General features: G+C 35.9%; 1 protein-coding gene across 5 annotated transcripts in view; it reads left to right on the top strand.

The window, feature by feature from the left end:
- The window catches only part of ERBB4 (erb-b2 receptor tyrosine kinase 4), a 1,129,074-nt gene that overhangs the window by 795,204 nt on the left and 318,207 nt on the right, over positions 1–15,663 (top strand). For all 5 annotated transcript variants that reach the window (XM_055089875.1, XM_024124587.3, XM_028481564.2 and 2 more), the window contains one exon: positions 14,304–14,422. In XM_055089875.1, coding sequence (XP_054945850.1) covers positions 14,304–14,422 — 119 coding nt within the window. The remainder of the gene's footprint in view (positions 1–14,303; positions 14,423–15,663) is intronic.

Raw genomic sequence — 15,663 nt, 5'->3', positions numbered from 1 at the left:
TATTTTATTCTTTTTGTTGCAATGGTAAATGGGAGTGTTTCCTTAATTTCTCTTTCAGATTTTTCATCATTAGTGTATAGGAATGCAAGAGATTTCTGTGCATTAATTTTGTATCCTGCTACTTTACCAAATTCATTGATTAGCTCTAGTAGTTTTCTGGTAGCATCTTTAGGATTCCCTATGTGTAGTATCATGTCTTCTGCAAACAGTGACAGCTTTACTTCATCTTTTCCAATTTGGATTCCTTTTATTTCTTTTTCTTCTCTGATTGCTGTGGCTAAAACTTCCAAAACTATGTTGAATAATAGTGTTGAGAGTGGGTAGTCTTGTCTTGTTCCTGATCTTAGTGGAAATGGTTTCAGTTTTTCACCATTGAGAATGATATTGGCTCTGAGTTTGTCATACATGGCCTTTATTATGTTGAGGTAAGTTCCCTCTATGCCTACTTTCTGGAGGGTTTTTATCGTTAATGGGTGTTGAATTTTGTCGAAAGTTTTTTCTGCATCTATTGAGATTATCATACGGTTTTTATCCTTCAGCTTATTAATATGGTGTATCACATCCATTGATTTGCATATATTGAAGAATCCTTGCATTCCTGGGATAAATCCCACTTGATCATGCTGTATGATCCTTTTAATGTACTGTTGGATTCTGTTTGCTAGTATTTTGTTGAGGATTTTTGCATCTATGTTTATCAGTGATATTGGACTGTAGTTTTATTTTTTTGCGACACCTTTGTCTGGTTTTGGTATCAGGGTGATGGTGGCCTCGTATAATGAGTTTTGGAGTGTTCCTCCCTCTGCAATATTTTGGAAGAGTTTGAGAAGGATAGGTGTTAGCTCTTCTCTAGATGTTTGATGGAATTTGCCTTTGAAGCCATCTGGTCCTGGGCTTTGGTTTGTTGGAAGATTTTTAATCACATTTTCAGTTTCATTACTTGTGATTGGTCTGTTCATATTTTCTGTTTCTTCCTGGTTCAGTCTGGAAGGTTATACCTTTCTAAGAATTTGTCAGTTTCTTCCAGGTTGTCCATTTTATTGGCATAGAGTTGCTTGTAGTAGTCTCTTAGGATGCTTTGTATTTCTGTGGTGTCATAACTTCTCCTTTCTCATTTCTAATTTTATTGATTTGAGTGTTCTCCCTGTTTTCTTGATGAGTCTGGCTAATGATTTATCAATTTCGTTTATCTTCTCAAAGAACCAGCTTTGAGTTTTATTGATCTTTGCTATTGATTTCTTTGTTTCTATTTCATTTATTTCTGCTCTGATCTTTATGATTTCTTTCCTTCTTCTAACTTTGGGTTTTTTTTGTTCTTCTTCTCTAGTTCCTTTAGGTGTAAGGTTAGATTGTTTACTTGAGATGTTTCTTGAGGTAGGCTTATATAGCTATAAACTTCCCTCTTAAAACTGCTTTTTCTGCTTCCCATAGGTTTTGGATCATCGTGTTTTCATTGTCATTTGTCTCTAGGTATTTTTTGATTTCCTCTTTGATTTCTTCAGTGATCTCTTGGTTATTTAGTAACGTATTGTTTAGCCTCCTTGTGTTTGTGTTATTTACGGTTTTTTTTCCCTGTAATTCTTTTCTAATCTCATAGCGTTGTGGTCAGAAAAGATGCTTGATATGATTTCACTTTTCTTAAATTTACTGAGGCTTGCTTTGAGACCCAAGATGTGATCTATCCTGGAGAATGTTTCATGCGCACTTGAGAAGAAAGTGTAATCTGCTGTTTTTGGATGGAATGTCCTAGAAATATCAATTAAATCTGTCTGCTCTAGTGTGTCATTTAAAGCTTCTGTTTCCTTATTTATTTTCATCTTCGATGATCTGTCCATTGGTGTAAGTGAGGTGTTAAAGTCCCCCACTATTATTGTGTTACTGTCGATTTCCTCTTTTATAGCTATTAGCAGTTGACTTATGTATTGAGGTGCTCCTATGTTGGGTGCATATATATTTAGAATTGTTATGTCTTCTTCTTGGGTTGATCCCTTCATCATTATGTAGTGTCCTTCCTTGTCTCTTGTAACATTCTTTATTTTAAAGTCTATTTTATCTGATATGAGTATTGCTACTCTAGCTTTCTTTTGATTTCCAACTACATGGAATATCTTTTTCCATCTCCTCACTTGCAGTCTGTATGTGTCCCTATGTCTGAAGTGGGTCTCTTATAGACAGCATACGTATGGGTCTTGTTTTTGTATCCATTCAGCATGCCTGTGTCTTTTGTTTGGAGCATTTAATCCATTCACGTTTAAGGTAATTATCAATATGTATGTTCCTATGACCATTTTCTTAATTGTTTTGGGTTTGTTTTTGTAGGTCCTTTTCTTCTTCTGTGTTTCCCACTTAGAGAAGTTCCTTTAGCATTTGTTTTAGAGCCGGTTTGGTGGTGCTGAATTCTCTTAGTTTTTGCTTGTCTGTAAAGCTTTTGATTTCTCCATCGAATCTGAATGAGATCCTTGCCAGATAGAGTAATCTTGGTTGTAGGTTCTTCCCTTTCATCACTTTAAGTATTGAGATCCTTGCCGGGTAGAGTAATCTTGGTTGTAGGTTCTTCTCTTTCATCACTTTAAGTATATCAGGCCACTCCCTTCTGGCTTGTAGAGTTTGTGCTGAGAAATCAGCTGTTAACCTTATGGGAGTTGCCTTGTATGTTATTTTTCATTTTTCCCTTGCTGCTTTCAATAATTTTTCTTGGCCTTTAATTTTTGCCAATTTGATTACTATGTGTCTCGGTGTGTTTCTCCTTGGGCTTATCCTGTATGGGACTCGCTGCACTTCCTGGACTTGGGTGGCTATTTCCTTTCCCATGTTACGGAAGTTTTCGACTATAATCTCCTCAAATATTTTCTCGGGTCCTTTCTCTATTTCTTCTCCTTCTGGGACCCCTATAATGCGAATGTTTTTGCATTTAATGTTGTCCCAGAGGTCTCTTAGGCTGTCTTCATTTCTTTTCATTCTTTTTTCTTTGTTCTGTTCCACAGCAGTGAATTCCACCATTCTGTCTTCCAGGTCACTTATCCGTTCTTCTGCCTCAGTTATTCTGCTCTTGATTCCTTCTAGAGTAGTTTTCATTTTAGTTATTGTATTGTTCATCTCTGTTTGTTCTTTAATTCTTCTAGGTCTTTGGTAAACATTTCTTGCATCTTCTTGATCTTTGCCTCCATTCTTTTTCCGAGGTCCTGGATTGTCTTCACTATCATTATTCTGAAATCTTTTTCTGAAAGGTTGCGTATCTCCACTTCATTTAGTTGTTTTTCTGGGGTTTTCTCTTGTTTCCTCATCTGGTGCATAGCCCTCTGCCTTTTCATCTTGTGTGTCTTTCTTTGAATGTGGTTTTTGTTCCACAGGCTGCAGGATTGTAATTCTTCTTGCTTCTGCTGTCTGCCCTCTGGTGGATGAGGCTATCTAAGAGGCTTGATGGGAGGGAATGGTGGTAGGTAGAGCTGACTGTTGCTCTGGTGGGCTGAGCTTAGTAAAACTTTGATCCACTTGACTGTTGATGGGTGGGGCTGGGTTCCCTCGCTGTTGGTTGTTTGGCCTGAGGCAACCCAACACTGGAACCTACCTGGGCTCTTTGGTGGGGATAATGACAGACTCTGGGAGGGCTCATAGCAAGGAGTACTTCCCAGAACTTCTGCTGCCAGTTTCCTTGTCCCCACAGTGAACCATAGCCCCCCACCCCCTGCCTCTACAGGAGACCCTCCAACACTAGCAGGTAGGTCTCGATCAGTCTCCCCTGGGGTCACTGCTCCTTCCCCTGCGTCCCAATGCACACACTACTTTGTGTGTGCCCTCCAAGAGTGGAGTTTATGTTTCCCCCAGTCCTGTCAAAGTCCTGCAGTCAATTCCCACTATGCTTCAAAGTCTGATTCTCTAGGTATTCCTCCTCCCGTTGCCGAACCCCCAGGTTGGTAAACCTGACTTGGGGCTCAGAACCTTCACTCTAGTGGGTGGACTTCTGTGGTATAAGTGTTCTCCAGTCTGTGAGTCACCCACCCACCAGTTATGGGATTTGATTTTACTGTGATTGCACCCCTCCTACCGTCTCACTGTGGCTTGTCCTTTGTCTTTGGTTGTGGGGTATCTTTTTTTGTGAGTTCCAGAGTCTTCCTGTCGATGATTGTCCAGCAGCTAGTTGTGATTCTGGTGTTCTCGCAAGAGGGAGTGAGAGCATGTCCTTCTACTCCACCATCTTAGTTTCTCCTCCCATGTTGTATTTTAAGTAGTTTTTGGAACTATGTTCCTCCCACCCTCACCCCCTTTGGTCTTTAGACACTTATTGTTTGTGGATCCTTAATGTAAACATATTAAGGAAGATATATACAATCCTGGAAATTAATTTAAAACCCTACTTTATAATAAATTATGTTACCTAGGATAATCTAGTTAAATATTTTTAAAATGTTAATTTCTTCATCTGTAACACTGGGATAATTAACCTGCTCTGCCAAATGCATAGATTATTTCATATTATAGTTTGTTTTGAAAAGTTTTTGTCATACTCAAATGTATAGAATTAAAAGTGAAAATATATCCCCATCAATGAGCACCATTCCCCCCACCCTACATTTTTCTATAAAGTGATTACTTTATGGTAATGTTTGGTATATATGTATACATTCATATGTATATTTATTCACATAAGCGTATATAAATTCTGGGATTTTGTTTTACAAAAATGAGTACACTATATTTACTCTTCTATCACTTTTATTTCATTGTACATTATATTTTCAAAATCCTTTCATTTCAGCAGATTGAGATTAACTTCATTCTTTATTTAGTGCTGCAGGAGTTTCCCACATTCTGGGTGACCTGTAATTTACTTAACAAATTCCTTATTAGTGGACATTAGGTTACATTCTGTTAGTCTCAATTACAACCAGTGAGCATTTTGAGTACATATCTGTCCATATGTACACATTTTTCTGTGTCAGATTGCTAGAAATAAAACTGCTTGGTCACATGTGAATTTACATACACAAATTTGTTAGCAGCAAATTACTCTTCAAAAATCTTGTATCAATTTTGATACACACCAATAGTTTGCCCAATCTTTAACCTGCATGAAAACTAGATTTTTTTTTTCATTTAAGAATTATGTACACAACAACATTTCCCTGATTTAATTTATAGTTCCTGGATTATAGCTGAAGTAAAATGTCTTTTTTACATAATTATTGAGAATTTCTATTTTTTTCTTCAACTTTCTATTCATAGTCTTTGCTCAATTTTTCTACAGTATTTTGATTTGAAAGACTTCTTCATATATAATTAGTGTGAATCTTTATATATTATAAATATTGCAAATACTTAAATTGTCTCCAGAGATTAACAAATGTGGAAACCTCAAAGTGTTATATGAATCATTAAAGTAGTTTCCAACTTACTGTGTGTCAGGATCTACTTCTCCCAAAGAAGATTTATCTGCATGGTGTTATTTTGGCACTCTATCTATATCTATATCTACATGTATACCTTTCTTATATGTATATCTATCTCTATATGTATGATCTATATACCTGTCATCTATCTATGTTATTCATCTCTATATATCTATGTCTATATCTGTATCATCTATGTTACCTCAATATCTCTATCTCTATATATGTATGTACATTATTGGTTTATATTATTCTGTAAGTAGATATTAATAATGCACAGAATCCTTGAAACTCTCTGATGTCTTTATACCATAGATTGTTTGCATATGGGCTTCTGTGTGACTATTCTCAAACATTTATTGATGCTTTTAAAGCGTCAGGTACTGTGGTAAGGTTTGAACATAAAAGGTGAATACAAATTGGTTTGTGCCTCCAAGATTCTGTATTCATGATGTAGATGGTCACAGAAGTACCCAATTACAACGTAATGGGGTTAGGGCTGTAATAGAAATCTGTATGCCATGAAATGAGATCACCAAGAACAAACTTTGAGGGGGATGCAAGGTAAGGGGTCCTAGGTAAGGGATTCAGTGAAGGGTTAAGAAAGGGATTTCTATTGACTTGACCTTTGAAGAATGTGCAGACATCAGATAGGCAGAACAGGAGTTTAATACATGAAAAAACAGGATGAAAAAAAGGCAATTTAAGAAATAGATAGTAGAGTTTATAATGAGGCTTGGTAACCAACCAATTTGGCTGTGAGAGAGAGAAGAGAAGAAATTTGAGATTGGGTTCCAAGCTAGAAGTTGGATCAATTAAATCAACGATGGCACTAGTCACTGAGATGAAGAATATAGGCGGAGATTAGTGCTGTGGCTGGATTGAGGATGGAAATAAAAGCTTAGTTATGTCCTTTATGAGTCTTAGATATTTCTTATTCATCCAAGTAGAAATGCCTAATAAATATCAGTTACTAATTGGAAACTAAGGTGAGATACTTAGAGATTGTGAAAAGGGGCTGGAGATAGATATTTGAGATACATCAGAAAGTGTTATAAGTGACTCTTGAAAAATGCTTGGCTCTCTGAGGGTAATGAAGAGCATGAGGTAAAAGAAGAATTATTTTTAAATTTTTATTTTAAATATGAGAGTCTCAACTATTAGCCATGAAGAAATGGCTAGTAAAGAAAGAAGCTGAATATAGATGAGAGAATATAAATAATTTGCAATGCAAAAATTTGGACTTGAACATTAATGGACTGGGTAATCTAGAGCTCAGGAACATTCTAAAGCAGGAAAAGAACATCCTTCCATCTGAAACACAAACAACATGAATGAATGTGTATTTGGATGAAAAAAAAATTGACATCAGAAAGGAGCACATTGATTTAGCTGAGGATAGCTAATTTCCAGTTTTCTTGTGCTATTAAATGTAGTATTTCACCTTGCATTTGAGCATCGTTTGGTATTTTAATTTCCAAAGTGAATATTATTTGGTTATTAGATGTGGACTCTGCTGTGATATTAAGAAACTAGATATTGCCTGGAAAACCCTGATGAGTTAGTGATATCTCTTAGAGATGTATGTGCATTATTTTGGATTTGTCCATGAGCAAGTCAATTTACTTGGATTTTAACTTCCTCCTAAAATGAGAATTTTAGACTAGTGTCATTCATTAGTTCAACAAATATTTATTCCTTGCTTACCTGATGAGGGTCTGTCTTTTCCATTTTAATATTCTCTGATTATTTTCATTACAAAATTGGCATTTTTTTTTGCCAATTTCAGAAGGAAACTCATCCAGATATATACTGGCTAGGAGAGATTGTCATTATTTCAGTCTATTGATATTCTGGATAGGGAACTAGGATAAGCAAAACAGATTGTGTGTGTGTGTGTGTGTGTGTGTTCATTTTCATCAAGTCTGGATATAGAGATATTTGGTCTGCTATAATGCAAGGTGATTTGGAAAAGTTGAATGTCAACTTTTCCTCATTTTTTGGTTTGTAACACATCCATGATAAGATAATTCCATTTTTTAATCACTTTATTTCCAGTATATCATTTATTTGTGTATTGTAAGGTGTAGCCATCAATTCTAATGTAAAAATATATTTTTTAATACTATTTATGGTTTCATTATGCCAATTCATACACTTCCCTTATTATCTTGGAATCTATATATATAGTCTTGGAAAGATTATGCAAAAACTCACACTCACCCTCAAGAATACTTTTATAGTTCATGTAATAGGGCAATATTGTTTTCATTTTTGTTTTTTTTTAAATCCTGACTCATAAACTTTGCTGATGTTAATAGCCTGTTAATAAGGGAGAATTTCCCTGGTGGCCAAGAGGGTAGTTTAAAATCAGCTTTAAGGTCCCTTAATGAACCACTGAGCATGTCTTTTAAAAATAGGTTGAATAAAACTTCATTAAATAAATGAATAAAACAGCTGTTGATGAAGAATAGATTAGACAAGATTCCTTTCCTATTTGACATAACTAACAATATTATCATGTCATAGCCCATGGGTCACCAGGGAATTAACTGGGACAAGGGTCAAACCTGATTAGTAGCTGCCAAATTTAGGCATACTTTTACTAACTTACTCTGAATGTCAGTTTCAGTAAGGGCTTTGCAGGTATCTGCCATGTTTTTCAGGTGAACTGTAGCAGTTATTGCATATAAGATTAAACCATTATAATACTTGTAGGGGTGTTCACCTTATGGTATGAATGGTCAGTTCCCTTATAGTAGCTATCACCAAACTAATTAGAAATAAAAGATAATGTTATATTTTCTTCTGTGATGTGAAAATGAGTATAACTGTGGTAGTTTAGAAAGCCCAGATATGTTTTTATAATTCTACTTAGCCTTTTTTTCAATGCATTAGGCCTTATGCTGCTGGCTAAAATAATTGATAAAATATTAAATTATTAAAATTCAAAATTCCTTCCCTGTCCAGATCAGGATATAGTCTTTATGTATCCTGAGGCTTGACTCTGTGTGGCAACAATTATTGTCAATTATTCTGTGATCTAATGTGAGATAGGAAGCAGCAGTCCAGTTTAAGACCTATCTCCATCTCTGCCTTCCCATCTAAATAAATGCTTTACCCTTCCTGCAGTAGCCACACAATAAGAAGGAGAGAGTATCTTAGAGGAGAGGTATTAAAAATATTGGTTTATAAAGGCTACTTCTGAAAACCTTGGAGCTTCCAGTAAAAAAATGAATTTTCTGGCCCCTTCCCTAGACTTATTGAATCAGAAAGTAGGAAGAGGACCAGGCATCTTTCTATGTAATTCTCACAGTCTATCAGGCACTGGACACACAGATGTGTCCAATTATTCTCCCCTGGGAAAATTAATAGTGGTATATAGTTTAGTGTTATGTCATTATACCTGATTTTCTACACATCTCAGCATGCTCTGGAAGTAATATTCTTGAATGGTCTATGAGCTTTATTTGCTTCATTTAAAGTCGATTCTGATGATAGTAGCTTTCTAGAAGCATGTTACAAAACCCAAAACGTTCATTTTGCGGGGGCGGGGGGGGCGATCAAAATTTCACGACTCATAGGAATAAATATTAGATTGTAGAACTAGAGGGTACCTCTAGAGAGCATTTCATCAAGCCCGCTGTCTTTAATTTAGTGGAGGTCTAAAGCATTCAGAAGAGATTTCCCTTAAATACTGACAAAGACTCAAGAAGCCCATTCAGTGGCTCATTACAGTGTTTTTATCACTCTAATAGTCAATAAATTCTTCACATCCAACCCAAATCACCTCTGCCTTAACCCAAGCATTTTTCTTCTTGTTCAAACCCCCAAGTTTGTAACTGAAAACAGCCTAACACTAAAACAATTCCACTGAAGTACCATCTATTTAGTGGACACAATGTGTTTCATGGACACAGTTTGTCGAAATTTGGTCAATAAACAGAAATAATCTAGGCAGCATAGAGGTGCAGGTCATTGAATACTAACTGAATAGAATGAAATAAAAATAAGCATGCTTTAAAATATGCTTAGCAATGTAATTGGGGGCTGCTCAGGATACTTGTCACGTAAACAGCTGCTGGGTAAGAGAAAGGAACAGTTTTCTGACTGTCTCTTACTTATCTGAAATGTTTGCCTTCAGAATTAGCCAAGCAATATTTCTGTTCCCACTTTAGGTCTTTTTCTTCCCACATTTTCCTACCTGCTTGCACATCAGTTGTGTTTGCTTAATCTCCCTATTAGTGATAGAGGGCTTAACAACACCAATAGGAAATTAAAGGAAGAGGACAGTCAGTGTGATTGAATCTCAGACAAAGAATAATTAGTCAGTCAATCAATCAAATGATGGAAGTAATCTAGAGTTTTTCCCATTTTCACTGGATAGAATAATGGTTTTCAGCTCTAGACTGCATATTGGAAATCACCTGGGGAGCTTATTAAATGTATCAAATCCTAGAACATGGCAGGTAATTTTTATTTAATAGGAATTAGGTGATTCCCAGGCATTTTTTTTAAAGTACTCTATATCCTGCTACTCCAAATGAGGTCTGTGGAATAGTAGGCAGTGATATAACCTGGCAGTTCATTAGAATGGAAAATCTTGGGCCCCACTGATTATCAACTAAATCAAAATTTTCACTGATGCAAGAATCCTGTTCAATGATCTAATAGAAAGCCTGGTTCAGAGCCACTGGGTAGAGGAAGTGAAGAGAAGCAGAAAGCACTGAGGGTGTGAAGATGGAGGAGATGATGAGGGAGGAATGGATGAGGAGGAGGAAATAAGGGGCAGGGTGTAAAACGTAGGAAGAAAACACAAAGACTTTGCCTAAATTTACCTCATTTACTTTTTAATGGGCAGAGATCCTTTTGTTTAGTCACCATGATGTCAGTGCTCTGTTTTGCACCATTTATGAATGTTCATTTTTCTTTTGTAACTCATAAGAAGTAACAGTAAATATTTGATTAGTAAATTGCTAAAGTTCTTCAAATAAAATTAATTTCTTCTAAGGGAGTAACTTTAAGTGTAGCTATTATATTTTAAGAAGTAATTAAGCCCTTGTTTTTATTAGTGAAATGCTGATGTAATAAACCTACTTCTAAATACTTTAGTTTTTTTGAGATGATAGATATTCTCTCAGCAGCATCCTCTTACCACTACAGAATGCTTGGTTCCTTAAATGTTAAGGACCCAATATCCATCTGATTCTCATGGATATTTTTAATGAATCCCCATTTCCAATTTCAAATTTACTGACCCTAATATAATAAGCATTTTAATTTCCCAGGTTTTATCTTTTGTGTTAAACAATCAGAGTTAGTGATGTACCACTAAAGAGCAAGCTAGTTAAAATTCAACCCAAATATTGTAATGTACCCAATGAAGCAATTTAGAAAAGATAATAAATATAGGGGAAAAAAATTCTAATGAAATAATAGTCAAGCAAGGATGGAAATTAAAATAACCAAAGCAATTATAAGTTAATGTTCCTGTGGAGGCTAAGTGAATTATCTAATTGATTTCAGGACCTGCTTTTTGTTTTGTGTTTCCATCATAATAAAATATGACTATAGTTTGATGTGTTTAATTCATATTAAGTAATGCTTATTAATCAGCAAGTGCCATTAAACAGACTGTAAAAAGGGAAAGTTTTCTTTCTGGAAACAAGTGTCTCATCATTATTTAGAGATTAAACTTATTGCTTTGTTCTTTTGCTTACTTATTATCTGTCAAGCAAAGATTTCTAAATATGTTTCATGCTTACTGAACTTTAGGCGTGTGAAAACTATGATAACAAATAGTGCTTTTTTAGTGTTAAATGTATCTTACCTTTTGAAAAAAATCAATTGTAGACTGCTTTTGAAACAAATCCAAGAATTCCCTTTTAATATCTTAAATCAGAATTTTAAAAAATAATGACTTAGAAGGATGTTTCTTTGCATGTTCCTGAAATGGAATGGCATCTCTAACATCAAAATGTCCTGAGAAAGTATAAGATAGGTGACCACTGTATGGAAGAAATTGCTATTTTGAAAAATTTATAGTTGACAACACATATGATTGAATAATTTGAATACATGTTTTAAAAGTTCACAGTATAGGGCTTCCCTGGTGGCGCAGTGGTTGGGAGTCGGCCTGCCGATGCAGGGAACATGGGTTTGTGCCCCGGTCCGGGAGGATCCCACATGCCGCGGAGCGGCTGGGCCCATGAGCCATGGCCGCTGAGCCTGCGCGTCAACGGGAGAGGCCACAGCGGTGAGCGGCCCGCTTACCAAAAAAAAAAAAAAAAAAAAAAGTTCACAGTATAATAATTATTATTGAACCTAAGGTGGTACTACGTTAGATTCTTTTTCTAACATGTTGTTTTTATATTTAAATAGTGTACTCAATGAGAGAAATTATCTTATGAACATTTAATAAATAATTTATAAAAATAAAATCATGGTTATTTCTTTAAATACTATATACATTAATTTCCTCATTTGGTAGGAAAGACCAAAGTATATAAATAAAGAGAAATTGAAACATTTTGTATAGTTACCTAAATCACCATAGAGTTAAAAAGAGAAATTAACACTTAGACATATATGTCTAGGATTAAAACATGATATGATTTATAGGATATGATTGCTATCTCACTTCATGCTATTTTCCAGCTGAGCAAAGCCTGTCAACTAAAAGCAAATTAGTAGACTGTCCTGTGATAACACTGATTTCAAATCTAGTAATTTGATTACTTAACATATGTCTGCCATTTCAATGAGCAACTCTTAATACATCAAAAGAGCCTTGTTGAATCTGGAAGAGAGGAATTATATTTGAATCTGTTCTTTCCAAAAGTGTCTATTAAAGTGTTTCCTTTATATGGTATTAATTACTAATTAGGACATCTAAATAAATATAACAATTGGTTAAAAGATAGGAACGTTAATATAAGCACATGTATGATTATGAAGAGTTAATGAGTGGATTTAATTCATCTGCTTACTTGCTCAGAAGCAAGTGTGTCAGATTAACTCAGGGTGGAGATGTGTCTGAAAAGGTTTCAGAGCAAAATGGCACCTTAAGTGGATCTTATGAATGAGTATTTGCTAGACAGAGAAGACAGATAGGGTTCTTTTCGTCATGAAGGAATGCATTGTGAAAAGGCAGTGAAAATTACAATTGAGTACCATGAAAGGAACTGGGGACCACAAGTGGTATTTCTCTGTCTGGATGTGAAGATCACAGTGAGAGTAGTGAGAGATGCCGGTAGAAATGGTGGTCAATTGATAGAGGACTTTTATTCCTTGCTAAGGGTTTATTCCTCTAGTGCAGAGATGGGAAGTAAGCTTCATACTGTGAAACAACACTGATTTATATGCAGTGGCCCATATTTTCAAATCATTACTTTTTAGAGTGGCATAGAGGATTGTGATCTGAGAAATCTTTTAGAAGGCTATGTAATAATTTAGAGGTAAGTCTCAGAACAAAGTTGGAGTAGAGAGGAGGGACAGTAATGAAAAATATCTATTGCTAGTATTTGGGATTTTTATTAGGTATGAGAAGTGAGGGTGAGGGGAAAGGAGAAATAGAAAACATGCCCCCAAATTTTAATTGAGCTACTGGATGGATGGTACTATCATTAATTGAGGTAAGGGAACAAATAAGAGAGATATACTCGATGGTGGAGGTGGGGAAATGATACATTCCATTTTGTACGTCTAAATGAGAACTTTTGTAGATGCCTAGAAATACATGTTGCATCTCAATAGAGAATTCAGATCTGGATCTGATGTTATCTACCTATAGGTAGTATGCAAAGTAGAGATGAATGATTTCATCCAGGTATATGAGCTCTTAGCCCAAAGAAAATTGTGAAGACCAGCTCTGAGGAACACTAGAGTGGTGTCTTGCTATAATAGCAGTGAAGGAAGCTTTGAAGAACTCAAAGAGGTGGGAAGAAACAAGGCTGAAGTGGAAATACAGAGGCAAAGAAATGATGTGCTACACATATGCTGTAAAATTCATTTCTCTAAATACTTTTAAAATATATCTTTGGAATAAGTGTGATAAGCAGAAATGTGTCCCTCAGTACTATAATTTTGATGTCCAATGTATACCTTGACATACTGCTGTCAGCTTGGATTGAAGGATGTTATAAGAAAAAACTAATAGAAGTTTTTGTTGTGTTTACTATGAATATATCTCCCTCCCTCCCTCTCTTCCTTTCCTCCTTCCTTCTTTCCCTCCTCCATCCTTTCCTTCCTTCTGGTGTGTTGCTCTCTTCCTTACACAAGTCCCTCCTTTTTCAGAAATCTTAGTAGAAATTTCACTTAAATCTCAGGAATAGAAACAGTTGTGCTGCTACAGATCCATTATCTATCTCTCTTTGTCTGCCTGCCTACCTACCTATTTATTTGTCAGTCACATATCCATTTTATCACGTATCTATCATCGATGTATCTAATAGGAATGATATAATGTGAATCATGTAAAAGTTTCTGTTCCCCTTTCTGCATTGACTACCAAAAATCTTGCACTCACTCCTGGGACACCTCCCGCCGCAGGCCCTCACCGTGCACACTGTACGTTGACTTCGCTGCTGACTCCATCCTTCACAACCTGCCAAAATGTCGCATTCAGTTCTAAATTTGATTCTTTCTTGCTAAGTTGTGTGAGTTTTGTAAAGCATGTAAGTATTTGCTGGAACAAGAAAGAATATAGAAAACAAATTCACGTATTAATTTTGAAGGGTTTTATGCAGTAATTTTGATCAATTGCAGACTTCCTTCAGTAAATGCTTGCTGAGCTGAGTCAATGACAGTTGAGTACATTGTTTCTCCAGGGCTCAGCTTTTCTCAACTACTCCATATCCCCTTAGAAGTTTCTCTTGGTGGCTGACTTTGATGAGGACCTATCTCTGTCTTCTGCAGTGACAAGGACTGTCTGTGCAGAACAGTGTGATGGCAGATGCTACGGACCCTACGTTAGTGACTGCTGTCACCGAGAATGTGCTGGAGGCTGCTCGGGACCTAAGGACACTGACTGCTTTGTAAGTCTGGCAGCTCTCCCTTTCACTCTCTGGTCCTCCCCTCCATCCTGGTTTGACTCAGGCACACTGAGTCTTTAATATCTTATTAAGATAAGAGCAGGGCTTCCCTGGTGGCGCAGTGGTTGAGAATCCGCCTGCCGATGCAGGGGACACGGGTTCGTGCCCCGGTCCGGGAAGATCCCACATGCCGCAGAGCGGCTGGGCCCGTGTGCCATGGCCACTGAGCCTGTGCGTCCGGAGCCTGTGTTCCACAACGGGAGAGGCCACAACTGTGAGAGGCCCGCGTACCACAAAAAAAAAAAAAAAAAAAAAAAAAAAAAAAAAAAAAGATAAGATTAAATTTTGCCATTTTAGGGTTAAGAACCATGCTTTGACTTCCTAGAAGTCATTCCCTCACTGGGTGGCTATTAATTAACTAGGATTGTTCTGTTCTACTAAATGAATTATGTCTTTCTGATTACAATTTATATTATGAGTGAGATTTATTGGACAACATGAAGGAGAACATATTGAGATATCTTTTAAAAAGCTAACAGCATCCTTCCAGAATTTACGGTGATTACCTATGTGTGTTGTTGCATCGTTGAGTCGAGTCTTCTGAGTGGGGGCACTTGCATTTTATTCTCAAATATAAATTTCAAGATTAAAGCACATAAATTTAGGAATTTAACTGTTTTACAGTTTATATTGTTTACAAGCTAATATTATTCAAGATTTATCAGATTTATAAATGCACGTTTAAAGCAATTTATATGCTAATCCGTGTGATTTTTATTTTAGAAGAGGACAGTTTTATGCCCTCAAAATTAACATTTATAGCTTGTAGGGGCCACTTTTTAATTACATTTTGATATCCCTGATAAAGGTCTTTCTGTTCTTTTGAATACATGCAGGCAATTCTGTGAGCTATAGTTAATGAAATTTCATACACACAGAGCATTAGTTTCATTTTAAGCTAAAAATCATAAAATAATAAGCTATTTTTGTTGCTAAAAATGCACACAGGAATTTATTTTGTTTCTTTTCCCCTCTCAAATATCCGGAGAATACACAGATATACTTAGAACTGAGTCTTTTTTTCAATTTGGCACTTAATTCTGGAAATAAGCAAATTATAGATTATAGCTCTTATGATGTAGATACATAGTAATTTCTTACTTTTCTTAATGTCACAAGAAACTTAATTTGTCTATCCTAATTTTATAGTGAAACAAAAGTGTGTATTGCAGAAATGAGTAGGG

This window comes from Physeter macrocephalus, chromosome 2 (assembly GCF_002837175.3).
Source record: "Physeter macrocephalus isolate SW-GA chromosome 2, ASM283717v5, whole genome shotgun sequence".
Taxonomy (NCBI): domain Eukaryota; kingdom Metazoa; phylum Chordata; class Mammalia; order Artiodactyla; family Physeteridae; genus Physeter; species Physeter macrocephalus.
This window is presented reverse-complemented; position numbering and strand designations above follow the sequence as displayed.